The 27,577-nt window shown below is 56.9% G+C and overlaps 1 protein-coding gene across 3 annotated transcripts in view; it reads right to left on the bottom strand.

The window, feature by feature from the left end:
• LOC133754335 (general transcription factor 3C polypeptide 1-like) overlaps positions 1-27,577 on the bottom strand; it is a 71,068-nt gene that overhangs the window by 22,395 nt on the left and 21,096 nt on the right. For 2 of the 3 annotated variants that reach the window (XM_062184792.1, XM_062184793.1), the window contains exons 7-23: positions 19,064-19,225; positions 17,587-17,702; positions 16,341-16,650; positions 15,705-15,916; positions 13,170-13,306; positions 12,060-12,213; positions 9,244-9,392; positions 8,659-8,843; positions 7,290-7,547; positions 6,607-6,752; positions 5,243-5,340; positions 4,824-4,920; positions 4,548-4,725; positions 2,187-2,328; positions 1,719-1,854; positions 889-970; positions 592-774 (exon numbers count right to left, since the gene is read on the bottom strand). In XM_062184792.1, the coding sequence (XP_062040776.1) occupies positions 592-774; positions 889-970; positions 1,719-1,854; positions 2,187-2,328; positions 4,548-4,725; positions 4,824-4,920; positions 5,243-5,340; positions 6,607-6,752; positions 7,290-7,547; positions 8,659-8,843; positions 9,244-9,392; positions 12,060-12,213; positions 13,170-13,306; positions 15,705-15,916; positions 16,341-16,650; positions 17,587-17,702; positions 19,064-19,225 (2,745 nt within the window). The remainder of the gene's footprint in view (positions 1-591; positions 775-888; positions 971-1,718; positions 1,855-2,186; positions 2,329-4,547; positions 4,726-4,823; positions 4,921-5,242; positions 5,341-6,606; positions 6,753-7,289; positions 7,548-8,658; positions 8,844-9,243; positions 9,393-12,059; positions 12,214-13,169; positions 13,307-15,704; positions 15,917-16,340; positions 16,651-17,586; positions 17,703-19,063; positions 19,226-27,577) is intronic. The other variant, XM_062184794.1, reaches the window with a different exon arrangement.

Below are 27,577 nucleotides of genomic sequence, written 5' to 3'. Positions count from 1 at the left end.
TCGCTATGGTGGTTAAGAAGCTGCGTGGGACGCCTGCATCCCATACTGGAGTCCTGGCTCAAGTACCTGGGTCCCTGCCACCATGTGGGAGACCAGGATTGAGCTCCTGGCTCCTGGATTCGGGCTCTGGCTTGGGCCAACTTAGCTGTTGTAGGCATGAGTAGTGAACTGATGGAAGGGAAACCTCTCTGTCTTTCTCTCTGCCTTTCAAATAAGTAAAATTAAAAAAAAAAAAGAAATTTTCTTTAAAAAGGTAAATCAAAAGAGTCACAGAATTCTGGCTACTTAGGATGAGGATTTTGCTAAGGTTTTTTTTCAGCTGCGATGAAGTTAGAAATGTGAACCGAGGGACTTCCTAAAGACTGCACAAAATACAGACAGAGAGAGCTGGGGAGGCGCACAGGAAACCCGAGCCTCTCCCGGTCGGCCAGATGGATGTGGACAATGAAACGACCATGGCTCGGAGGGAGTGCTACCCGCAGAGGGGACGCGGAGACCACCGTCTGCCGGCAGAACACAGGCCTGGCCGGGGGAGGCAGTGGCACAGACGCACAGGCCGAGGCCAGGAGGTGCCAGCGGCGCTCATACAACCTTTGTTGCTTTTCCTGGTCTTGCCCGGGTCCGTCTTCAGCCGTTTCCGCTTCTGGCTCTTGCCGCCCCTCACTCGCCAGTTCCTGTCCAGCGTTTCCCAGGCCACCTCGCACTGCTCATCACGATCGGCGGAGAGCTTCGCGCCTTTCCTTGCTTCTCCCCAGAGACCCAGCTTGCTGCTGCCTGGAGAGGGGGTCATGGGGTGGGGGTGGCAGTGAACGGCTGGGTGGGCGTGGGGGCCCCGTGGATGGGGGTGGGGTGGGGATTTGCTTCTGGGTGCAGCTGCGGCACACTCACCTGTAGCCCTGGGCGGCAACAGGCGCTTGGTCAGGAAAGTCTGCAGCCTCACGGTGAGCCCACTCTCCGAGGCGCTGTTTTCCTACACGACAAGTGCAGCACCGGAATGAGCCCTGAACTTGCAGGAGTCCCCGGGTGCCCAGAACGGCCAAGGCACTATGGGGCTCCTCCGTCAGTCTTGGCGAGCCCAGGGCTGCTGGGCGGAGGCTGCGGGAGCGGGCCCCTGCTCAGCCACTTCAGCACTGCACGTGCGTTCCTCTCTGTGGCACCCAGACTTTCGTTCCTACTCTAGAATGTCCAGATCACAGGACAAGTTACAAGGGGGGGGGGGCAGGGAAAAAAGGCCAGGGGCAGGGCATTTGGCCTAACAGCTGAGACACCCCCGTTCCAGACGGGAGCCCTGGGTTCAACCAGCAGCCTCTGGCTGATCCTAGCTCCTGTTGGGGCAGACCCTGGGGAGCAGTGGTGACGGCTCAAATCTTTGAGTCCCTGCTACCATAGGTGAGACCTGCCCTGAGTTCTATGCCACTGCTGCTGGCCTGGCCCACCCATAGCTGTCACAGGCGGTGAGGCAGGGGACTACTGATTGATAGGAGTTCTTTCTGCCTGCCTGCCTTCTCTTTCTATCTTTTCTTTCTCTGCTTTACAAATCAATCTATAAAAACAATACGCCAGCCAGATACTCGTGGGGCCTGACAGATCTTCAGGACAGATGAAGTAGGTTTTTATGTGATTTATCACTTTACCAATCCTGAGAGGGTGAGCTAGGAGGGGACAGGCGGAGGATGACTGGTGATGGGGGCCTCGAGGCGGTGGGCCCGAGCGCCCACCTTTTTGGCTTTGTTGATGATGTAGCTGGTCCAGATCCAGTTGCGCTTGAGGTGAGCGTAGAAGCTGGAATCGAGGCCAGCGGCTCCCAGCCCGTCTCCGGGGATCACGCCTTTATCCACGACCACGCGGCTCCCCCTGGGAGGCGGGAAGCAAGCCGAGAAAGGGTCCCCCTTGGTAACGGGCAAGAGCACCATGGCCTGGGGTGGGGGCTTCCACCCTCCTAGGACAACATCTGACAGAGAGCAACCTGCACTCCTAGCGTTGGCTGCGAGCTACTCTGGCAAGTTAAGCAAAAACAAACAAACAAAATCCGATTTTTATGTGAAACTCCCAACTTTGGAATCTTGAGAACGGACTGAATTCTTTTAAAACAAGGTGAGCTCAAAAGCACGCCTGTGGCCAGCTCCAGCCCATGGCCACCCACATGGCCTGCCCTCAGCACATGCGCACGGGGAGATGGGACGCACGTGCTGTACTCCATCAAGGCACACTTGCGCTCCAGGTTGTGCTTGTCCACGGCGTTCTCCTGCTCCTTCCGCAAGGTGCCCTCCTCATCACTACCCTGATCCGAGCCACTGGTCTTCAGCGCGCGTGGGTAGCGCACCACACCTGGAAAAGCAAGCGCGACGCTCTGTGCTGTGGTGCAGGCCGGGAGCAGAAAGCTGTTTTCCCGCCTGTGAAAAGGCTCCCGACCCAGCCCGGGCGGCTGGAACTGCCGGAAGTTCTTCGTGCACGATGGAATCAGGCAGGTTAAAAAGTGGGATGACGCCCAACAGGAGGGTCTTGCCCTGGCTAAGTCTATCCAGGACAGAGGTAGGCAGGAACCAGAGACACCAAAAGGCTTGGGGAGCTCAGAGCAGAGGAAACCGGGCCTCCTTTTGCGGGGAACGGAGGGCCCTGTGGAATTGCTGCGGGCCAACATGGCGGCAGTGGGAAGCAGAAAGGACTGCACTGGGGGCAGGAGCAGGGGCCATGGCTGGGAGAGCTCAGGGCACACAGATGTCCCCAGAGTGCTCAGAGGTGCACTGGTGCTGCCGACAAACTAGGCTCAGCCATTCTACGAGAAAGGGAACACCTCCTGCGGGGAAACACAAGACAATGAAAACCACTGCTGGAGTGCGTGAGGACAGGTTCTGGGAGCGTGCAGACGGTCAGACTCGCTCGCCACAGGCTTTGTGGCATGGCTGGCGGGGGCAGGGACAGCATGAAGCTCTTGCCCCGCACCTCTCGGCTGGAATCTCCATAGATACCTTGTGCAAGTCTTCGCTGAGCCGGCCTGTGGGTGATGGTGCTCTCAGTTTAGAAGCAAGGAAACGGGGGAGAGCTGTGGCCCAGCACATTAAGTGACTGCTTGTAATACCAGCATCCCATAGAAGCACAGGTGTGGGTCCTGGCTACCCTGCTTCTGATCCAGCTTCCTGCTAGGGCACCTGGGAAGGCAGCAGAACATGGCCCAGGTACTAGGGTCCCTACTGCCTGACGTGGGAGACCTGGATGGAGTTCCTGGCTTCATCCTGGCCCAAACCTGGCCATTGTAGCTATTTGGGGAGTGAGTCAGTAGATGGAAGATGTCGTCTCCGCCTCTCTCTCTCTCTCTCTGAAATACTGCCTTTCAAAATAAATAAAATAAATCTTACAGAAAACAAAGAAAGGGAAGACACTAAGACTCCACGAGGTCATGAATGGCCCGCCCAGGGTCACTCATCCGAATGGACACGTGACACAGTGCTTCTCACACCCAAAGCACACGGGGTGGCCATTTCTTCTGCTCTCTGGGCAGGGCCCAGCCCTCAGCACTGGAACATGGCACTCTGGGGACTCAAGCAGGCTCAAGACTGGGCAGCGGCTGCTCCATGACATGATCCCCACTTGAAACTTTCCCACGGACCTCGGGGCAGAGTCTCTGCAGCCGCCTGCCAAGTGCCAGGACAATCAGGGCCTGATTAACAGACTCAGCCCGCTCTGACACTCCCACGCTTGCAAACGCTCCGAAGGCTACAAATCCAATCCACCAAGCCTGGAGCCTGCAATGACATGCTGGCTCGCACGGGAAAAACTGGGGCACTTTAACGATCTAATGACGGTAAAAGCCCAGCTTGCTACCAGATGCCCGAAGATTCTCCAGAGCACGTCGCTGTAAAATGTGTCTGCACGTTGTGGGCTCTAAATGCAAGTGCTCACTACCTGCTGGCAGTGAACCACTCTAGCAAATGCACCCGGGCCTCCCACTTTGCCACAATCATGGGGGACACTGAACTGCTAGTCCTGGGATGAAGCCGACTCTGCTCCCTGCTCAAACAGGACGTGGCTCCCTTCTCTCCCGGTGCAGGGGGCAAGAACTGACCAGAGAACAGCTTCAAGCCAAGGTGGGGTGGAGGGAGGTGACAGCTGTCACTTCCCCCAAATCTCTGCCTCTGTCCAACAAGCAGTTCTGGGATGGGGACTGGACACTCAGGGGAAAGGAACTCCTGGAACGAACTGAGAGGGGGCCAGGGGTGGAGGCTGGGCTCCCAGAGGTGTCACCTGGAGCAGGGGTGGCCGGCTGTGCAGGGAGAAGAAAGTGGCAGGAGCACAGGGTTGTGGCTGCACTGACCCTGCTCCCCAACACTTCCAGGCCCACCCCTGCCCCCTCGATGTCACAGCAGCCAGGGTGAGCCATCTTGCCACTTCCCACTCAAAGCCACACCACAGCTTCTCGAAGAAGTCCCCCAAGTCTGGAGGTGGGGGGAGGGGACCTTTCTGTCTCTCAAATAAATAAGCAAAATTAAAAAAAAAAAATGCCAGTTGTCACATTGCAAAGAGGGAGGGTGCTGAGCCACAGACAGTACCTAGTGGGGTATTGAGGCAGACGCACTGCAGGTCAAACCAGTAGTTCTCCACGTCCTGCATGGAGTTCATGACGTAGTGACGGCGCTCGAAGGGCCGGCTGCTGTGCGCCAGGTTGTAATGGGGGTCGCAGATGGTGGTGTCCACGATGACCGCGTTCTTCTTCAAGAAAACAAAGACCTAAGGAGACACAGACAGGGGCGCGGAGCGGCTCCGAGTCAGCACTGGGCCTCACCACTTCACCGGGGAGTGTCTTCATCGAGGACGGGGGCCCTTACCTGATCTTTATCCTGAAACTTCTCCGTGGGCCCAAACTGCAGCAGTCCCATGTAGCATAGCCTCTGAAGACTCTCCACCACCGAGAAAATGTAACGCCTGGGAAACAGGGGTGGGCGTCCTGGCTTTCCTCCCCAGTGCTCCCCAGAAGCCCAGGCCCACCCCTCCAGGCGCCCAAGGCCACGGGGTGTCAATCCCCCATTTGGCATTTGATTTGGCAAATTAACACAGCAAAGGGAACAACTAAGACTCCAGGGCTTGCGGTGCTTAGCGGAGATTTCACCGTAATTCATAAACAGCCCCAGCGGTTCTGGGCTGGGGGGCTAAGCTGTGGCCCCTCCCTGGTGGAGGAGTCCACAGCACTGACTCACAGGGGCTCGCGGGGACCCACTGCAGCCTAGATCCAGTGCAGCGCCCTCACCTCTTGTACAGGAGCTGCTGCCGGAGGGCCCTGGGGAGGAAGCGGATCAGCATGTGCTTCTTCAGGGGGTCGTTCAGGTACTCCTCAAGCATGTCCACCTGCACAGGGGATTTTCAGGCTGCGTCAGCCTGGAGGCCAGCCTCGAACCTGCCTGTCAGCCTTCTCCTGAGCCCCGGCCCCCCACATCCCATGCTGCTCGGGCACCTGTGGGCACAGACTCTGCTAAAACACTTCCAGGGGGCAAGCTGGGGATGCACCTGGCTAATTCAACTCGAGAGGAAGAACACACATTCCCTTTGAAGCCAGGGAGCCTACTTCCATCCTCATCCACAGGAAACCATCTTGGAGCTGCCCACACATGTGTGCACCGCAAGGTACTCATCAACATGTCATTTACAGTAACCAGGAATCGGAACTGAAATGACTCCAGTTAGAAAATGCCATTGATGAAGTAAGTCAGAGTACACCCAGAAAGAAGGAATACTATGAATCCACTTCCCGTCAGGATAAGGAATCTAACGATGTGGGGAATGTGATGTATTTCTCAGTGGAAAGAACAGGTCGTAACGGAGTGAATGGCGCTGGGTATTTCATGCAGCAGTGAAGCTGCCGCAGTGCTGGGGACGCCTGCCCAGTTTGAGTCCCGGGTCTTCCACTCCCGACCCCAGCTTCCTGCTACCGTGCACCCTAGGAGGCAGCAGGTGATGGGTCACGTGCTTGGGTCCCTGCCACCCACATGGGTGACTCAGACTGAGTGCTGGGCTCCTGGCTTTGGCCTGACCCTGCCCTGGCTGTTGTGGGTATCTGGGGAAGTGAACAGAGCACACAGGATCTCCCCCCCACCCCTAACTTTCAAATACAATGAAGATAAAGGTTACAAAGAGTAAATAAAATCTCAACTCCGTTGAGAGAAAAGGGAGGTCACACAGCCAGACACACGAAGCACACACAAACATGGCACAGTAAACAAGGACCAGAAGAAAAGGTACTGAAACCTTTAGCAGTGATCATCTCTAAGCGGTGAGGCTACAGTCATTTCTATTTCTTCCCTTTCCTATATTTCTAAAAACATCACACTTCATTGCTGCACTGTAAATTATTTTTTTTTTTACCTACCTGCCTACTGACAAACAGATGTAGAATAATGATTTTTTATGCAGTTCCCCCGATTATCCACCCAATCACCTGATCGAGTCTACTTATAAGAACACATCCTTGCTGCAGTTCCTCTCGATGGACCACCTGTCCACCCATTTACCCATTTGCCCATCCGCCCAGGCAACTCTCGGCCAGGTGAGTGTAGGTCCCCAGCCTGTAGCCGAGGGGCCAGCCCCAGGCTCTGCAGCGGCCCGAGTCGCCAGTACCTTGTAGCTGACTTGCACGATCTGGATGAAGATGGAGAGGGGCAGACAGAGGAGAATGTCGCTGACGAGAGCCCAGCCAAAGCCGAAGTCCCTGTGCACCGGGATAGGAGGGACGTAGCGCATCCATGAGACTTCATTCACATACACTAGGAACAAAACCCGAGTCACTCCTCGGCAGCCAGGAGCCAGCCATCATGGCGACGGCGCCTAGCAGTGACCCCCTCACTGCCAGCTCGGACAAAGCCCTGCTTGTCCAGGAGGAAGCACGAGGAGATGGGCAGCCCAGGGGCTCTGGAAGACTGGATGGTGTCTTCATTTTGATCAGGGGACTCTGAGGGGATGCCGCCAGTTCAGATGCTGCTTAGACCCACATCTGAGTGGCTCCTGGGTCTAGCTTCCAGCTAACATAGACTATGGGGTACGGCGGTGATGGCTCAAGTGCGAAGGTCCCTGTTACCAACACGGCATACCGGGATGGAATTCCCAGCTCCCAGCTTTGGCCTCATCTAGCCGCTTCGCCCCCCCCCCCCCCCGCCCCAGCAGCTGTGGGTATTTAGGGAGCAGATCAGCAGATGGGAGCTCTGTCTCTCAAATAAATGAATGAAAATCATTTTTCAACAGGATAAGGAATGTTAGCCATGTCTCGCCCTGGACCCCGCTGTGGGCGTGGCGGAGGCACCCACCGGTCTCCGTGTCGAGCTCCACTTCGGCCTCCCAGGTGACAGTCTCCCTGCCCTCCGAGGAGGCCTCCGCGTGCCTTGCAGAGGCAGCCTGGGCCCTCATCCTGCTCGACTCCTGCCGTCGGGATCTCCTCTCGCCGCCGGGCTTGTGCGCCGTCTTGTTGGCAGGGTGCCCGTAGATCAGGTACCACAGAAACATGTGCACCACACGCAGGCGAGGCATCTTGGGCAGAAACCCCAGAGAGCGGCCAAGTCCTGGAACTGGGAGAGAGGGACATGGCTCTCATCTCTGAGAGTTTCGTCTCTCATGCGCTAGGACAGGAGGAGGGCTGTCGTTCTAGAGAGAGGCCTGGGAGAGGCCTCCGAGGTAGCAACGGAGTGGACCACAGAGAAACCTATAGACACGCACCCAGGGCAAACTAAGGGGCCTGAGATAAGCGTGTGTCTGATATGGGTGAGGAAGGGCCCCGAGGCCATAGGGATGGGGTGCAGCAGGAAGGAGTGTGTGGGAGGCCAGAGCACGGCGGAGAAGGGGCCCACCAGCTCAGCACACCTGGCTTCAAACGGACTGTGTCCAACATGCTCAGCCCTGGGCTCTTCTAAAGGAGCATGTTTCTCTGTGGACACAGACAACTTTCCCCTGCCTTTCCCCGGCAGAGAGGGAAGGAGTGAGACCAGGCAGGGTGACAAGGCCCAGCTCACGGAGGAACACACTCACTGCCCTTGGTGTGCTCAGGCGCACGTGGTCCTTGGCCACACAGCAGCGTGCTTGGGTTTCGCTAGCAGAAGCCATGCTGTGCGACCAGCACCTTGGGAAAGGGAAGTCTTGCAAACCAGCTCTTCTGCTTGGCCTCCCTGGTCTCTGCTTCCCACACTGGACACTGGCTGGGCGGAGCCTGGCACCCTGCTCAGGTCGGGAGAGGAGCCGAGCTCCCCGCCTACCATGCCCTGAGCACCTGCACCGGCTCAGTGTGGGTTCACAGCGCAGTCGCCGTGCCCCGCCAGGACGCCAGGGGGCAGACGACATTGCCATCTCAGACCTGACTCTGGAAAAGCGATGTGAACACTCAAGGGCGACTCTCAAGGGCTTGCAGGACAGTCCAGCCCAAGAACGCTCGCCCGAAGGAACTCATATTTGTGAATACTTCCTCATGCTGGGATCTGACATAATTTTAGCTGCATCTCTGCAGGCTGTGAGAGGGAGAATTCTCCCCATTTGGTGGAGGGAAAGGGAGACGGGCAGAAGCCACGGGACTGGCCCAGCACGCCTCAGCCAGTGACCGCAGCCCAGGTGGGGAGCACAGGTGACGCACACATCATCCCACCAGCCACAGAGGGAACGCACGCGGCCCGCCCAGGAAGGGGCTGGTACCGATGACGGGGTTGTAGTTCTTCAGCTGGGTGATGCCCATCTTTTCGTCTGTCTTTTTCACGCGTGCGCTCTCTACTTTATTGGAGGTGTTCAGCTGGGAGGCTCCCGATGCGCTGGGGGCCTCTGCCACTGGAGTTTCTTCTTCCACTTCCTCTTGGGGTGGCGGGGGTGGGGGAACTTTGGCCCTGTGGTGCAGATATGAGATGCTGTGACTGACGGATAGACGGACAGACAGACAGACGTGCAGCCCTCCACCCGCAGGGGCCATCTTGGGTTTACTCCTAGAAGGAATTTTCCCCCACTGCTGATTCATCTGGCGGCCACCAGTCAGTCTAGGAAGGAAACCACAGAACACCCCTGCAAGGCAACCACACTTGCTGGGAGCCCTTCTGAGACCCAGAGTGTTCCAGACACTGGAAGGCCCGATGGAGCAGAAGCAGCAGGGAGTTTGCTCCTCACAATCCAGACACCGACCCCTGCTTAGACTCGGGATGCGTGAACCACAGACCTAACCCACTGAACCCAGGCCTGCATGCAAAGGTAGACACCAGGGTTTTGTGAAGGGGGCATCGGGCTGGGACTCACGAGCCTGGTGGCCTTGCTGAGCGGTCCTTCCTGTCTGCCACTTGCCTATTGGCTGTGCTTGAGTTGGAGATCCGGAAGCGAACCTGCTCAATGGCACTTCTTACCAGAGGGTCGTTCTGGTCCATGGATGGGTGCACAACCAGATCAACCTGCAGAGAGAGGTCGGGCTGTCCCAGAGGGTCCTCGGGGGACCCTCGGTTCTATTTGATGTCACTGGCATTTCCAAAAGCAAAGAGGAGACGCCAGCAAAATCTGTCGCTCAACGCTGTTATAGCAACTGGCACCAAAACCCCTCAAGTGACCAGCGATCAAATCCTGGGCGGGAGCCATGGCCCTGTGGGCCCTCGCCGGGCTGTCACAGCCCACTGCTCCCTGCCACTTCCTGACAGGCGGCTCCCCATAGCCCACCCCTGAGAGCTGAGACTTTCCCAGTGCTGCTCGGGAGTCCTGAGGGCTTCCATCTGGAAAAGGTAAGTGGCTTTCATTAATCTGGCCTGGCTGAGAGCGCCACGGTGGGACCCGTGCCCAGCGCGCTCCCAGACAAACCGGGGGAGGATTCAGAGCTGCTTTTGTTGTTTTACCTTTTTGGAGGTACTGAAGCTGAACGGCTGAGGTGGTTCTCATTTTAGGAGAGCTACATGGCTGCAAAATGGAAACCATGGGGAAGGGCAACACTCGGAACACCAGTAGGAGAGGTGGAGCTGAGTGGAGTGGGGGGCGTGTGTCAGCGGTGTCGTGGCCTGGGCACCCAGAAAACCAGGTTCCTCTCTCGGTCACTGCTCTGCCCAGAGTGTCAGCTCTGGCTAGCGGCTTCATGCCAAAAATGGGCTCAGATAGGCTGGGGACAAGGAACAGGAAGCAATACCTAGATGAGGAGTCTTAATGGCCACACCTGGCTTAGCCTCTCCCACTCCTCATTTGTGAAACAGGGACCCCTCTCTCCCAGCTGCCAACTCCCTTGTGGTTTTGTGAGACTTGTACAAGAGACAGGAGGCATCTCCAAGATTTAAAAGCACAGTAGAGGGGCTGGTGCTGTGGCGTAGCAGGTAAAGCTGCTGCCTGTGACACTGGCATCTCACATGGGTGCCTGTTTGATTCTCAGCTGCTCCACTTCCAATCCAGCTCCTTGTTAATGCACCTAGGAAAGCAGTGGAAGACGGCCAGGGTGCTTGGGCCCCTGCGTCCACGTAGGAGACCCGGATGAAGCTTCTGGGTCCTGGCTTCGACCTAGCTCAGCCCTGGCCATTGCAGCCATTTGGGGAGTGAACCCGCAGATGGAAGACCTCTCTCCATGCCACTCTCCACCCCATCTCTCCCTTTCACTACCTCTGCCTTTCTAACAGATAAATAAATCCTTTAAAAAAAAATCTACAATACAAATCCACAGCGTTCCTGTTTCTACTTTCTATGACTGAATGGCCCAGCTACTTCCCAACGGCCCAATAGCCAGGGCTGGACGGGGGCAGAGGCAGAGGCTGGTGTGGGTGTGGTGACTCCAGCAATGTGGCTGCAGCATGAGCTATGGGTACTACAGAAAGGCTGGGTGAGAAACTGTAGCCCGCTCTGAGGGCACACATACATACCATAGCCCTTTCCAGCACACATACATACCACAGCCTTTTCCAGGCTACTGGACTGGCACCTCATGGCCCGGGGTGGGGGGAGGCAGAGCCACTACCGTGCACTTAGATTTTGGAGCTTATGGAATCCCCCAAGGTTCACCTGCTGCTCTCAGATCTCACCCTAGCCTCTCACTGGCTCCCTCTGGCACAGCCTGGTAGACGTGGCCCAACAGAGCTGGACACACAGCAGACACCTGAGCTGGACTGCGGCTCCCCACCCTGACCTGGGGGAGGTGTTCTGCCTTCTGGGACCGCTCTGTGAAGAGCAGCAGAACTCAGAGGCGCTGCTGCAGATGGGCGGGGGGCTTCCCCTGCCCTTCAGAGACAATGAGAGAAGAGACAGTGAGAGAGAGAGAAGTCAGTGCCGGGACCTAGTGCCCCTGCTGGAGGGAGGCAAGGCAGGCTGCCTGGGGGGCACCGCCGATATAAAACCGATGAGAGCATCAGTGTACTGCCTCTTACGTCGTCTCGTCCCGCTCTGTACTGTTCAAACCCCCTCAAGACAAGCTCAAGTCCAAAAGCAGAAATGACCTTGCTGGCTTATTAAGGAGACAAAAGATCAAAGCAGAGCTTTCTTAAGGCAGAGATGGGAAAATGTCACCAGGGAAAAAGGTCAGGCAAAGGAAGGGGCCTGTCCCACTGTGCTGTCGCAAATTGCTCTGACCCCGAAAAACCTGAAGCCTGAGATGGCAGAGCTGCCGGGCTGCAGTTGCTATGGGAATGGCCCCAAACTTGAAACTGTACAGAAACAGCCCAGCTGAGAGGAAGAGACGGCTCACTCCCCACTAGAAAACCCTGGCGGAGCGTGCCCACAGAGCCACTGCCACTGTTCTCTCTGGGGATACGTGGCCTCCCACCTCCGTGGAGAACGTTCGCGCTGCTGAGTCCACAGTTCCCACTGCGCCAGGGTTATTAAACATCTCCCAGCAGCACTCTGCCCAACTCGAGCCGCTCGCCTTCCTGCGTCTCCTCCACGGCTGGCCGCGGGGCTGGACGCCTGGCTCGAGACCCGAGCTTGTTACTGCTCTTCTCTCTTTCCAGCGGATACACAAAGTGGGGATGGAAGGCCTGCTTCCCACATCAGGAGGCGAGGTGGGAAACGCCGAGTCCCTGATAACCAGGCCGGGATAGGTGAGCCCGGCGTGCTTCGGGCAGCGTGAGGCTGCACGTGGGCGCCGCGAGGGCCCTGCTCACCTTCTTCTTGATCCCATCGTGGATAACCGTGGTCCGGTAGAGCCGCAGGAGCCCCTCCTCGGAGAGGTTCCGCACCAGGCGGACGATGGACTTCTTACAGCACTTGGTGGACACGCCTTCCCGCTTCTCCTGATCCATGATCATCTTCTGAATCCTGGGGCACCACAAAATAAGCAGCTCACGCTCCATTCCCAACAGGGAATGGAGACGCACCTAACGGAGCCAACCAGGCAAGGGGCGGGGCTGGCGCAGGTCTCCCCCACCCGGGCAGATGGCGTAGATCCTCTCTCTCTGGGGTGAATGAGCTGCTACACACAGCCGCTCCATGTGAGAGAGAGGACTTGCCGTGGGAGGGCGATGGCAGGGAAAGCCAGCACCGTGTGCAGAGCTGTCTTCACCAAGTGTGCGTGCTGGCTGGGCCTCCTGCTACGGAACGCTCCGGTGCGCCACCGTCCCCTCCTGACTGCTCCCTCTCTGGCCACGCCCCCAGTTGCGCTCTCATTGTGTCCCTATACTGGTATTTCTAGAGCACTGGGCACAGAGTGGCAGGGCCTCAAAGGACCCCGCAGACCGAGGTGTCCCCATCCCTCCCTAGCTGGAGCATGCAGCCCCCATGACCTTGACTGGAGAGCAAAGCTCCTTCCCACTGAGTGGCCGGGAGGAACAGCGGCATGGCCGGTGGGGACAGGGAGTGCCACAGACCAACGGACCAGAGGCCAGAGCCTCGACTGCAGCCCACACTGAAGTGCCACCTGTACTTGCTTCGGGTTAGCTTCAGGAACAGACTCCAAGCACAATTCTGTCAGTGACACTATCTCACCTGCCTGCTTCTTCCCACAGCCCTCTCTTACCAGCAATTTCCCAGGCATGGAGAAGGGCAAGCCCATTGCCCCTTGTCTCTGTTCTTGCTCCAGCAGGGCCCCCTTGTCTGGTGTACGGATGAGCCCTGCCGTCTACACTCTCCAAACAGTCACAAAAGGAGACCCAGGGCACAGGAGGCACTCAAATGTCCTTCGGTCATTTCTGTGGCTGGTGCTGACCACCTGGCCGAGAGGTGTGGCCAGTGCAAGAGAGACAGGCGGGCGGGCGGGCGGGCGAGAGCGAGCTTACGTGAACAAGCTCTCGATCAGACGCAGGTTGGTGACGGCCTCTATGATCAGATTCCTGCGTTTCAGCAGCCGGTAGGTTTCATGCGGCTTGTCCTGGCCGGGGCCGTGCTTCCCGCTCTTCTGGGAACCGCTGCTCTCCTGGAACAGAGCAGAGCGCAAGGCACAGGGGTTCAGCAGCACCCGGGGCCCGGATACCACTCCCACGGGCTCTTTCTCCCTTCAGGGAACTCCCACGCCCGTGTTCAAGCAGGAGGACCAAGGCGTCCATCTGGCCTCCTATCCGCATCACTGCAGGCTTGGAAGGAGCCAAGGCGTGGGTCAGCAGAGGACGTGGGCCACACAGCTGAGTCCAGAACAGAACTCAGAGGCGTCTACTACAGCGACCCCAGGCAGCTGAAAGGACCTGCTCCATGTCCCCTGGTTCTTCCACGTGACATCGGTGACAACTCTCCGCAACCTGAGGATGACGGCTCCCACTGTACAGACGTGGAAGCCAGGGTGAGGGGAGGCTAAGGCGCGGTCTGGAGCCACACAGGCTGCACACGTGTGCAAGCTCGGGGCTTCTGGCTGAAGAGGCGGGGAGCCAGGGGAGCACAGGCGGTCTTTGGAAGCCAGAGATGTTTCTGGAAGTGATCAGGGTGACTGGTGACAGAGGAGAGGAGAAAAGCTGACCGGCGTCTCCTCATTCATCCCTGCCAGAAGGCCCACGCCGTGCTCTGTGTGGCTCCTTCCTGCCTCCCCTTGAGCTTAAAATGCACTTGCTCCATCTGCCCTTGGATCAAAATATTGACAACCCCAACGTGAGGCCCGAATGGGAGGGAAACGCAAACTCTAACATGCTCCCTGCAGACCTCCCACACAGAGCAGGGCCATACGGCAGCCCTGGGCACGTTCCCCTCCACACCTGCTCGCTTGAAGCAGCGTTTTCAGAAAATGTCAGTGCACCCGGGAAGGCTACTCCATCCGACATGGTGGCACGCACAGAGCCCAGCTCCTGTCCCTGCCAACTGTGGACACGCCCGGCCTAGCACACTGCTTCTATGGGAGAAGGGCAGGAGGCAGTGTCCCTAGAGAGGCAGAATACCCCTTGTGCTCCCTTGCGTTTCGGCGCAGAACCTTTGCGGGAAAGCCACACGAGGGCAAAGCGAAACGCGCTCTGTCACCACTTGGCTGAGCAAGGGTGACAAAGTGGGACACAATGCTGCCAGGGACGCTAGCGATGGACTTCCGCTGGGCTAGGAAAGAGCAGCTGGATTTCTGAGCCCTGGAGGGAGCAGATGCTGGAGTCACAGGCCCTGCTGATGGGGCCCATAGGGTAAGGAAGGCAGGTAAGAAGCTGGGAGACCATCCATCTAGAGAGGAGACCGGTCAGACATGACAGAGAGTCACGGCAACCAAAGAAAGGGCTGAAAGGGTCTAGAAAAATCGACACCACGCCCCATCGCTTCTGTGACAGGGACCCACCAGCACAGGCCTTCATTCCAGACAGGGACAAGTAGGATCAGGCTGGGGGTGCACACATACACTCTAATGTTCACAATACCACTCACCGAGCAGGCGGCCGGCCACCTCCCCAGGGCCCCTGCCTTCCTCCTCCCAGAGGGCACCGGTGTTTATCTTGAAGGCTTGTGAAGCCCAAGGGACACAGCAGTGACAGCTTCCAAAACCCACCCCTGCCCTGCCCCCATCAGAAGTCCATTCCACACTGAGTGGCTCCAAAGTGCCGGAGGCCCCCCTGGCAGAATCCGGGGCCTGATAAGTGACAAGGTACATGGCACTAAGTGAACCCAATCATATGAAGTCACTTCAAACAGTCAGTGGGAAATGGAGTTAAAAGATGGGTTTATTTTCATGCAAAAAAAATTGCAAAATCTATGCACAGTTTCTTGCTAAAGCACAGTTTGCACCACCCTTTAGAAGAGGTCTGTGTCAGGAGGAGGGAGTTTCTCCATCAACTGCCTTTTCATCCTCCTGATAACACTGACAAAAAGCACTCAGCTGATCCTGCCGCGTCTCTGACGCCGGGACCCAGCGCAGTGGCCAGAACGTGCCGACACCCGCTTGCTTTTTGGCAGTGTTGGTTGATTCCCTTCCTTTTTATAGTCAATGATACTGCCCTTTCATCTAAAGCGCGATTTCTCAGCCATGGCAGAGCTGACGTTTTGGGTTAGAAAATTCTGGCGTGAGGCATTGTCCGGGGTCTGTGTGGGGCTGTTTATCAGCATCCACGACTTGACCTGTGGATGCCGGTAGCATTCCCCTCCCTAAGCGTGACAATCGGAAATGTCTCCGCATTGCCAGATGTCCCTGGGGAATGAAATTCACCCAATAGCCGATCTAAATGAGCCTTACAAATGTTCCTTCTAAAAGGAACACAAGGGAAGAGAGCGAGTTAGCTATAGCCAATGGAAACACCAGGTAACCACAGGGCAGGTGACTTTCGCACATGGGGAGGCGCCGGCCCACTGCTGGGAACACGTCTCATGTCAATCAGCTGTCCCTGCTGGGGACGCACGCCCTCCCTGCGAGCACTGACCTTGGGGTTTTCCAGCCGGACCTCCTCGATCAAGGCGATGTCGCCGGTGTCGTTCTCCATGTGGTGCGAGCCGAAGCTGGGCTCTGAGGAGCTGCTGGTGTCCAGGAGGTTGTCGGTGCCGGCGCGGCTCCCGCACGCGGCACCCTCGGCAGCTCCCGCCAAGGCAGGTGGCTGCCGCTTGAGAGGGTTCAGGTTCACGACTTTCCACCCACCTGCGCGAGGGGAGGAGCAGAGCGGGTCAGGGGCAAGCGAGAGGCCGTCTCGGCTGGGCTCGGCAGCCCGAGCAGACTCACGCAGGCCAGGAGACCCATGGAGGGTCGCGTTATAGGCAGCCCTGCCTTTACCTGGACTCCAGATGCCAAATTTGTCCCTGGCCCCCGCCCTCCATGTGTGCTTTTAAAAAAAAAGAAATCTCTAACTGAGCTAAAACCCTGAGGGATTCTTTAAAGTATTGTTAGAGGGAAGCTTCGAAAATTCAGCCCCTCTCATGATAAAACTACAGAACATTTGCCAAGGAGAGCCGCCTAGCAAGCCGCCGGGGTGGGCCACACAGCCATGTCCACCGAGCCTGTGCACCCCAGACTCAGCACCAGAGAAAGCCCACAGCCCCCGCCCTGCCTGCCCGAGTGCCCCTACCCTTGGTGGGGGTGGAGTGATGAGGCTGGGCCCCCAGCCCGAGGCTGACGGAGGCCCTGGCGTCCCCCTGGGGCCCTCGGCCTTTCCGCTTGCTGCTGCCGCCCTCGTCCTCGCTGTCCGACTCCGAGAGGAAGGCGTCTTCGCCCTCGGGCGGGAGCGACTCCTCCTGCATGGAGGCCAGGCTCACGGTGGCCAGCAGCTCACTGCGGGCCTTCTCCCGGGCATACTGGCGGCTCAGGTCACTCTCCTCGGCGAACACGCAGGAGATGTACTTGGTGGTCCGCTGGCGGCCTTCATCTTCCATGAAGCCCTGGGGGGATGAGAAGTGCTGACCGCACTCCGAAGAGGGCCAGCGACCTGTTCCCCCCACAGTCTGGCTCTCACCAGCACCTTCCATCTCACTGCCTGGGCCACTGGTCAGGCCCATGCATGTGCCCCAGTGGGCCTTCCTGTCTCGTCATCCCTCAATGCCTGGTAGAGCACTCAGCCCCCAGAGAGCGGTCGGTGAGCAGTGAGTGCCTGGCACGCAGAACTCAATCACGTCCCCAGGAGCCAGGTGTCAGCGAGAGGCGGCCAGGTGGGGGCTGTGCAGCCAGCAGGGCGCGGCTCTGTCTCCTGGGACGAGGACGCAGCAGCCTCCAGCTGACTGTCCCCCCATGCTGCACTCATGTGGCCTGACTTTTCATGCTGACCATCCCCTTGGTTTTTTTTTTTTTTTTTTTGACAGGCAGAGTGGACAGTGAGAGAAAGAGAGACAGAGAGAAAGGTCTTCCTTTGCCATTGATTCACCCTCCAATGGGCGCCGTGGCCGGCGCGCTGATCCGAAGCCAGGAGCCAGGTGCTTCTCCTGGTCTCCCATGGGGTGCAGGGCCCAAGCACTTGGGCCATCCTCCACTGCCTTCCCGGACCACAGCAGAGAACTGGCCTGGAAGAGGGGCAACCGGGACAGAATCCGGTGCCCCAACTGGGACTAGAACCTGGTGTGCTGGTGCCACAAGGCAGAGGATTAATCTATTGAGCCGCGGCGCTGGCCATCCCTTTGGTTTTTATCAAGTGCAAACCACAGCGAGGGGCAGACAGAACCTGCGGATGGCCTGCATGCAGCCTGTGTGCACTGGCTTAACGTACAGGGCAGCCGGTCTCATCTCCTGCCGGTCTGAGCCCACCCCCTGCTCCCTTCATAATCACACAGTGCACACCCCAAGACAGGGAACTGGGGCTGTGTGTGTGTGTGTGTGTGTGTTACCTTGACGACCTTGAACCTCTGGAGGAGCCGACACAGCATTCTTGCTTCCAGCTTCCCCACGTTCATGGCCACACGAATCTCAGCCTGGGAGATGCCTTTTGTGCCTCTGCGTTCGACTGTGGGAAACAACACGCTTGAGTCCTGGCGTTGGCATGGGGCGGCTCCCACGGCCACAGCACAGCCACTAAACCCTCCCCTTCCTTCTGCACCCAGGACGCGGAGGCTAACAGCCTACTGTGCCAGCAGGAGCGCCAGCGGCCGATCTCTAAGGCCTTGGCTGACTCCTCCATGGGAACGCACTTGGCGGAGGGAGACTGACCAATGGCCAGTGGACGACCCAACCACATTGTCTGTGCCCAGGCCTCGCTGTGGGAAATGAGCTCTTTTGCACAAACGGACTTTTTCAGAGCAATGAAATCAGCCGCTTTATGAAGCGTCAAGGAAGGTGACGTTTAATGAAGGGCCTTCTTAATTGGGCTCTGCTCTTTGCTCTCTGCGGTTTGTCACCTCCTGCCCTGTCGCCAGCAGTGGCTCTCGGCCTTGCCGGTGAGGGGAGTGCCTCTGAGGGCCCCCTTCGGTCCCTTCTCCCAAATGGGGACTGAGGACTATGGCGCGGGCTCATTGCTGTCCTGCAGAGATTTGAGGGGGTCCAGAAGGGTGAGGAGGAGGAGACAGATTTTTTTTTGCCCTTCATCACCAGAATCCCTAGCCTGTGGTGACTCGGAACCAATCTTGGAAGGTGACAGGTGGCTGTGAAATCTCTGCACAGTAACACCAGCAGCTCACCCCACGGAGTGCTTTCTGTGCTGCAGGCCCTATCCTAGGGACTTGAATACTGTGCTGCTTATCTTTGGAATGTGCTCGAGTCAATTTCAGGCATCAAGTGACCAGGCGAAGAAATACCCAGCGTCTCGGTGCATCTGCAGGACACTGGGCTGTGAATCGGAGGCCTGAGTGGAGGAAGATCCGCTCTCGCTGTGGACAGTGCCATCCAAGCAGCTGGGGCCCACAGGGAGCAAACCCAGAGGAAAGACACAGCCTCCCTCTCTCCTGGAGCTGGGACGAGGGCTCTGCCCTTGGACATCAGAACTCCGGGTTCCTGGTCTTGAGTTGACTCCCCTGGTTCTGAGGCCTTTAGAGTTGGCCTGAGCCACACGGTGGTTTCCCAGGGTCTCAGCCTACAGACAGTCTCTCTGGGACTTCTCAGCCTCCTCCATGGTTGCATGGGCCCATGGCCCCAGTTAATCTACTCCCACCTCTCTCCCCATTTTACAGATAAGCAAAGTGAGGCTCAGAGATCTCACCAACGTCATTCATCCTAGCAGCAGAGCACGGGTTCCAACCTGGAGCAAAGGCCTAAACCCTCCAAGGGAAGCCCGGCGTGTCTCGACAAGTCACACTCGGAGCACAGCCCTCTGAGTGCACGGACAGGCACCTCGGGTCTCTGGCAGGGAGCTGGCAGGCGGGCAGGACTCACTGAGCTCGTAGGTCTGCGTGAGCATGTCCCGCTCGTACACGATGTCCACCGGCGGCACCGCCTTGGAGATGACCTCCTCGTCCTCGTCATCGTCCTGGTCGTCGTCCATCTTCCGCTTGAACTCTTTCATCAGCTTAAGGCAGCGGACCATGACGTCAGTCCCTAGGAACACAAGTTCCCCGGCCCTGAGTCAGGATGGGGCTGTGCGGGGCGAGGTGACGGGTGCTCACTTGTCACCGCAGAGACTTGTGCAGACACAGAGACACCCCCCCAACCCCCCGCCCAGGAAGGTCACCCACACTGTCACGGCCGGAGTGTTTCAAAGCTGCACATTTGAGGGGACAAGACCTGACCCTTGACAGCGCAAAACCACTTTCCGTTTGGAATGGAATGCAGGAACCAAGAAAAGCAGAGGGGAAGGACTTAGGTGCTGTGTTGGTCCTGCTAAGCACACAGCAACCCCTTCCCGCTGGAGACGGGTTCCACAGCGACAGGAAACTGTCAGTCCCTTCACAAGGCCTCCGCAGTAATCCACACACAGCCCACACACGGGCAGTGTTTGCCGAGAGAATGAAAGCCACCTGCCTCGTCTTAGGCTGATACCTGCTGTCGGTAAGGTGAGGCAGGAGAGGACAGGGCACCTGTACGCTTATAGGACATTTCAAGGGGACTTCACAGCGATCCCAAGGTGCAAATGGATTCTCAGAACTCAAGGGGATGCGCAGGCTACCTCCAGCAGTGATGGGTCCGTTCTAGCACCTTGTGGCCTGAGCCCGGTTGAATAACACAAAGAGAGGACCACGGGGGATGACCAGAAGTCACAGGGACAAGCACCCTGCTCTCTGGGACTAGCGCCTGCCTTCACAGCATTGCACTGTTACAACAGCCCAGGCAGTTTCCCCACCAGCCTTAGTTAGCAGACTGATGTGTACACACAGGGATGCTACACCAAGGATGGGGCACTGAGACTGGGCCCTGTAACCCAACCCCTCTTGGCAAGCAGTAAAGTAGTTCAGGGTACTGAACATCAAGGCCACCTTCGGAGACCTCTGGGAGGGCTGGCCCAGGGCAAAGGGTTCACAGGAGAGTGGGGACGATGGCCTCGGGCATCAGCTTGGCACGGAATGCTTCCCTGCTCACAAAGACAGGAAGTCTCCCGTCCCCAATTTTTGGTGGAAGAAACACAAAGCTCAGGGAGCCTTCATTCCCGCCATTCTTGCCTGGTCCTCCTGCTTTCCCTTCCCCAAGCTTTGCCCTTCGGCCCAGGCCCTGTCTCACCCTCTCCTGCCATTTCTCTCTCTGGATGGGAGCCTCAAGCAACCAGGAAGGGGGCCACGGGGATGAAGGGGCTCTCGGGTACCTGGGATTGGGTCCCCTGCCAGAGACATCCATGGGGAGGCACCTCCAACAGCTGGTGGCCAGCACAGCCAGCAGGCACTGACCACCACCCACCCAGCCATGCCCCATTGGCTCTTCCTCTGGTCAAACCCCTCCCAACCCCTTGTCCCTACCATGGCACTCACAGGGGCGACCGACTGCTCCTGATAACAATACTCGGACCACTCGTCAGCGTGAACCAGGTCCTGGGCACTGCCCCAGCTCTCTATGACCCACGATGACCATCCTACAACCCTAGGGAGGCGCTATCATGCCCATCGTCCACGGGGTGAACGTGACACCTAGGAGCAGTGGATCTGCCAAACCCACATCCCTGAGACGGTGAGGGGCTGGGGTTTACCGGGCTGTGTGGCTCTGCAGCCTCAGGTCTAAACCTTTGATGAGGTGCACCCTGGTTCCAGGAGGGCGAGGGCACTGGGGACAGCCGAGTGGCTCAGAGGCCAGGGGCTCCAGCCTCTGCCTGAGCAGTGGTATAAGACAGCACAGGGCGGGTGGGGGGGAGGGGGGCAGACCTGGGAGGTGCAGCCCGCAGCCAGCATCATTCCTTCCTTGGGGGGCTGATGAGCCAGGAAAGGACACAGCCCCAAAGGAAACATGGGGGGAAGCGGAGCAGCGTGGCTGGCGGCTCCTGCTCTTCTCACGGTAAGGGAGCCAAGTTGCCCGCACCCTACGGCAGGCCCTGGCATCTGCCATCACTGCCATCCTGGAAGGGCGCCACAGCCTCCTCTACTGACAGCCGGGGTGGGTGTCTCAGGGGGTGCAGGGATAAACTGGGCTCCGGGGGCAGGCAGGCAGGGTTCTCAGCCCAGCTCTGCAGCCTCCTATTCCAGGGGCCCTGGGAGTCCCTGAGTGTAACACCCTTCACTTTCCGGTCAGTAAACGGGCTGACAATGACAAATGTTAGGGGCTCAGAGAGAAGGTGTGGGTAGGGAGGAACCGAGTACCTGCTGTGGGCCAGGCACCATACCAGCGCAGTGCACAACTTAACCTCTCACAAGCCTGCGGCAGGCAGGACCCTCTAGGCTCCATTTTTACAGAAGTGGAAGCTGAGGCCCAGAGTGGTAAGAGGACGGCTCAAGGCGGCAGAACTAGGATTTAAGCCCAGGCTCTCTGCCTCCAGACAAGCTTCTCAGCCAGTATGAGCTCACCACACCTAGCATGGAATCGGTCCCATCTTTCTGTAGGCCAAGCCCCTTGCTGGACAGTAGTCACAGTGGCCTGGCTCCTGGACAGGAGTGGGACCTCATTCCTGCTCTGCTTCAGAGCACGGGGTTCAGGAAGACAAAGGTGGCTGAGGGTGACAGCTGAGAGCTACGAGCTGTTGCCAGCCTTCACCTCAGCCCAGGACTGACAAGGAGCACGCCACGCAGAAGAGAGCTGCAGGTGGGTCTGCTCACGCACATCTACACTGGGCCCAGTGAGGTGTGCTGATTCTGGGAGGCCTGGAGTGCTGCACCCACGGGGCAGCTGCTGAGCTTTTAAGGCCACGTGCTGTGTGGCTCTGATGTGCTGCTGTTTCCGTCAGACAAGCAAGCCCTGTTTGACTTCCCAGGCTGTGTCTGTCTTGTCACGCTGACCACGGAGCTCTCTCCCGGGGCCTCGTCGTTTGGCATCCATGGCAGCAGAGCAGTTCACGGATTGGGGTGCGAGCCCTGCCTCTGTCAGAGAGCTTGGGAGGCTGGGGGACTTCCAGCAGCCTCTACCATCTTGCCTGCAAACTGGTGCTAGTGATGGCATCCAGCCTCGTGGGGCTGCAGGGGGCACCCGGAGAGACAAAGCAGGTAAAGGAAGAACAGTGCCACCCACATGTCCTGAGTCCACAGGGCCATGCTCAGGGAGTTTCACAGCCCTCTCATCCTTCCCCACTGTCCAGAGTTGTACCAGCCTTGGGTTTTCCATTTTCATGGTGAACCATTCTCGTCTGGCTCATGGGCCTGTCACTCTGAGCTGCCCCGCCACTACAAGGAAGGCCCTGGGTGGAATTGGGGCCTGCCTGGTCCCCACACAAGTTAAGGCTGGAGGGGGCAGCCAGCCACCACGCATGCTCACAGACACCTGGGGCTTTTGGCAAGACAATGGCAGAGCGGGATACATCCAGACACTCCGAAGGTGCAGAGGGGGAGAGGGGATGCAGCAAATCCTTACCGAGCGCCCAGGAAGAACCAGGCATCATGCAAGGTGCTTTTAAAACCAATTTTACCTATCATACAAACTGTGCCATGACCGCCATTTTGGGAAAAAGATGAGGTTCTGAGGGGTCGTGGGATCGGGCTTGGGTCTTGCAGGTGAGGTCACCTGGCGAGGCTACCTTCAATTTCAGTTTCTGCCAGAAAGCACCGCTCAGCATCCAGGAAAAGCCAGTGTGGCTGTGAAGGGGACCCAGCAGCCAGCGCTTCTCACATTCCCAGTGAGCATGAGCATCGGGGTGCCTAGCCAAAGGGTGTGAGTAGCCCGGGGAAGAACCAGGGCCAGATGAGAACAGAGGGACTCCAGGGTCACAGGTAGAGGCAAGGTCTGACTGGTGAGCTAGGCAGATGCCCCAGAATGCAGAGAGTCATCCCCTTTTCCCTGCCCTGACACACACAGACACACACAGACACACACACACACACCGACCCAGGGCTCGGCTGGTCGGTGCTGGGAATCATTCTGACAGTCTGGGAAATGCCTACACGTGCTCCAGGGACAATCTGGAGGAGGTGACTGCTTTAGATGACTGCACAGAGACCTGATCAGAGGCCGGGAGCCCAGAAGTGAGGGTGGCACTGGAATAATGGAGGAGGGCAACACCCAAGTTAAAAGCCCGGACTCCAGGGTTAGTGTGTGGTGTGCACCTGCTTCTACCAGTCTTTGCTGGCTGTATAACCGTGGCCAAATAAAAGCAGGCAAGAAAGTAGAACTGCAGGGTCTTATTTTCTGCATGCATAGAGCTTGGAAAGGACAAAGAGACAGGCTGGGGCCAGGCAGGGGAAGGGCGAGCAGGGAGACGATGTCTGGGTGGGATATTAAAGGACATGTAAGATCGGGCAATTGAGACAGAAGCAGATAGGCATTCTGGGCAGGAGGAACAGTCTGAGCAAAGGCTCAGAGATGGAAACGGCCAGGCCTCTTGGGAAGTGGGTGGTGGGGCAGAGGGGAGGAGAGAGAAGAACAAGGAGAAAGGCAGACAGCGGAAGTTGTGCGTGCCATGCAAAGGCCACCGTATTTTTATTTTGTAGGCTTGATGTTCAGGCCTGACTGGCAGCTGTCACTGTGGTGGATGAGGACAACGGGCCAGTGGGATGGAGGCTGAAGGGAGGCCCCGCCTGCAGACTCTCAGGCCCCTGGGAGCTGTCCTCAGCCTCGCTCAGACCCCAGGCACTCCCCTGCCTGACTCCCCCTTTCTCAGGAGTCCCGCCCAGTGTCCCAGGGAGGCAGCACAGGGTGTGGACAGCTGCCAGGCTCCAGACACACACTCCACCCTCTCTGCGGCCTTAGGCTACTGAACTGTGCCTCTGCCTTCTGAGCAGTGAGAGAAAAGAATAACCGGCAGGCTGGGCTGGTAGAAGGATTAGAGTAAAACAGAGAACATGCAGCGCAGGGCCTGCCGCAGGGCCTGCCACAGGGTCTTGATGGGCTTTCTATCCCCACTCCCTTGCCCTCCCGAGACGGAACACAGTAGAACAGAAGAATCTGCCATTATCTCACCTTGTCCCTTCCTCTTTTAAGCAATTATGTCCCATCGTCTTATATACAGGACACCTATAAAGACTTCCACTGGGCAACAAATGTACCACTTATGGTAACTTTGTGATTGCCCCTACAGTGAGCATGGCAATGCTAACCTCTATTCTGAGAGTTTTCACAGGAAGTCACAATTCAGAAACTAGTCCCCAAGCGATTCTCAGACCCAGACAGACTGGAGTCCACCTTTGCCGTCTCAAAGGAAAGCTGGCCCTCGTCGCTGACCAATGGAAGGCAGGCCAAGCGCACTGGGAGCTACCAGAGGCCCACACCCAAGCCTACCACACAGGGCTCAACCCAGCTTTGAATGGCAACACCCAACTGCCTTGACTCCCCCAGACTGTGCACTGGCAGCCGACTCCTTGCCCTGCACCTTGCAATAAACATCTTTTCCCACCACCCCCCTGCCAGGCATTGCCTCACTTTGCAGTAGGCAAGTGGACCCAGTTTTGCGGTTCTAAGCCAACCCCACCAACCAGTTTTGGGGATGTCTGACAGCAAGAATCTACGGTTTTCTTCCTAATCACCTGAGCAAAGAAGGGTGCTGACAATAATCCACACGGGGGCTTGTGAAGGTTTAGGGACCCGTACGAGTCTGAACGTTTTTGGTCTAGCATTTCAGTGTCACCAGGAGACACCCTGTGCATCATCACCCCTCCAAATCTGGGGGCCGAGTTAGCGACTGACCCCAAGGACCGTAGCGGACCTTTCTCAAGGGCTCGGAGTCAGGTGCTGTCTAAGAAGGTAACAGCAGCCGACCACGCCTCTGCTGCCAGACCTGTCACCCTGGATGGACATCCATGTGCCCACAAGGGCCTGCACTTGCCTTTGGCTCCTCCTGTCTCAGGAAGCACCACTTCTCAATCCCCCTAAGCCATCAGCAGGCCACATCCTAGAAAGGTCCCTCCTGTCCCAGTCTGATCCCCGGGGATTCTTCCCAGTCCCTTCTGGCCTCCCACCTGCCCCCAGCAGGAGCTTTCCAAAGCAGTTTGGCCAAGCACGTTTTCCTGCTGAGAGGTGATAGCTCCCACTGAGGCAAGCAAGGAGGTAGCTAAGTAAGCAGCTAGGCACTAAGAGCCTGCCAGCAGCACCTGCGCTGTGGCCGCACACTGCACAGCCCCCGCCCCCTACCTGCTGATCCACACCCATTCCCCACCACGCACCAGACCCCATGACACCTTCCCTAGAGATGACGGCAGGTGTGCTCCAGCCCCTGCAGAGTTACCATGGATGCTCCTGAGATTCTCAAAGGGCCAGGGAAGTGAGCAGTACAAGCCCCACCCAAACCCCACCCCATCTGAATAGCTAATTAGGCACACCCTCCTACCTACAGAAGCAGGATTAAGGAAGAGGAAGGAAAAGCCCAGTTCCTGACAGAGTGCTTCCCGGGTGCCTGGGCATCCTTGGGAGAGCCGTCTCAGGCCTCTCCACCGCAGGGAGGGTAATGTTACACTTCCTGAGTTCCAGTTCTTACCTTTCTTTTACTTTTTAAAAATGGTATTAAAATGTTCTTGTTTCTTTTACTCATTTAATTACTTACAGTAATTACTTTTTTTTTTTAAAGCTAATGCCACTTTTGTCACTTTTAACTTAAAGAAATTATGCTAATTTTAATTGTTTTAACCATTTCCCACTATCACCACTACTTTGAGAGGCTTTTAAAACTTCTGATCATTTTTCCCTATTCCTTTTATGTTTGTTTCACCTTTTATCCTTCTTGTTTGATTTTCAGTTTCTTTGGCTTCAAAGTGGTATAAGTCTTTACATTTTATTTCATTTCACTGTAGTCATTCATAATATGACTCATTTCTCTTTTTTCTCAGCTTGTACACTTTAATCCTATTACAGCTTTACAAATGTCCCCTTTTGCCACTTTAATGACTGTAATTTACTGCACCCTGTTCTTCACTTTGTTTTTACTTAAAAATTTAACAGTCTTATTGAATTTACCCATTTAAGGTGTACATGGCAATGGCTCTTAGTGCATTCTCAGGCTGCATTCCTCACCTGTCCCTTTTAGAACCTTTTCATTACTCCAACCCATTTAACTGTCAGTCCTCTACCCTTGAACTAGCAATCGGGGCCAGCGCTGTGGCGTAGTGGGTAAAGCCGCCACCTGCAGAGCCGGCATCCCACATGGGTGCCAATTCAAATCCCGGCTGCTCCACTTCTGATCCAGCTCTCTGCTGTGGCCTGGGAAAACAGCAGAAAATGGACCAAGTCCTTGCGCCCCTGCACCTGCGTGGGAGACCTGGAAGAAGCTCCTGGCTCCGGATCAGCACAGCTCTGGCCATTGCGGCCAACTGGGGAGTGAACCAGCAGATGGAAAACTTCTCTCTCTCCGCCTCTCCTTCTCTCTCTGTGTAACTCTTTCAAATAAATAAATAAATCTATAAAAACAAATAGCAATCACTAATTCCTTTCACATGTGCCTATTCTGGACTTGCCTGTAAAGTGGAACTGTTACAGAATTACCCCAAAACTAGCTGAGGGGTTGCCAAAGAACCCCCCAAACTGGGCCTGCACACCCAGAGTACAGTAAACCAATCATGGGCATCGGGTGATTGGAAAAAAGGAGACATTTATTGCATAACACACAGCACAGAGTCAGGCAGCCAAGGCTCAACACTTGGGTTCCCCATGGGAGTCAAGGCAGTGAATCTTAGAGTTCCAAGCTGGGGAGGCACGGTGGGATCTGCTTGTGTGTGGGCCTCTGGTTGGTCCACAGTACATGTGGCCTTCCTTTGATTGGCCAGCCTGCTTCCTTTGGAATGGCAAAGGTAGACTACAATCCATATGGCTCTAAGGGTAGACTGGATATTAGTTTGTTTGATCAGGGCTGTGAGTTCCTGAAAACATCTCGAAGTCTAACATCTGAAGTCTAACACCGGGATATCGGCTTTGGGAGAGACGGATGAACCTTAAGGCCTGCAATCCTGCCTGTGGGTTCTCGCAGAGGCTCTGATTTACAGAAGCAGCACTGAGACCTTCCTCAATCACGCCACTCCCTTAGCTTCCCAGTTAATCTTTCCAGGGGCACTGTGGGCTGAGGTTCTGGGCCTGATAAAATCCACATCAAAGGCTACCAGCGACTCCGTACAGAATCTGAATGGCCCTTTGTGAGCGGTCACTCTTTCTCCAGGAAATGACCTTGCCACCCTGTGGAAATGAGCTGACTACAGACCAATGGGTTGATTTCTGGACTCTCGATTCTACTCCACTGATCTACATGTCTGTCCTTGAGCTAGACTGCACTGTTCTGCTTACTGTGACTTTACAGTGCGGGGTTGGGGAACAGTGAGCCCACAAGCCGTTTGCAGCCTGCAAGACCATTTGGTCTGGCCCCGCCAAGGCAACCACAGGCAGAACTCGAAATTCAATAAATCTACAGCA

The sequence above is a fragment of the Lepus europaeus genome (assembly GCF_033115175.1).
Source record: "Lepus europaeus isolate LE1 chromosome 21 unlocalized genomic scaffold, mLepTim1.pri SUPER_21_unloc_3, whole genome shotgun sequence".
NCBI lineage: Eukaryota > Metazoa > Chordata > Mammalia > Lagomorpha > Leporidae > Lepus > Lepus europaeus.
Note: the sequence above shows the minus strand (reverse complement) of the source record. Positions and strands in the feature narration are given on the sequence as shown.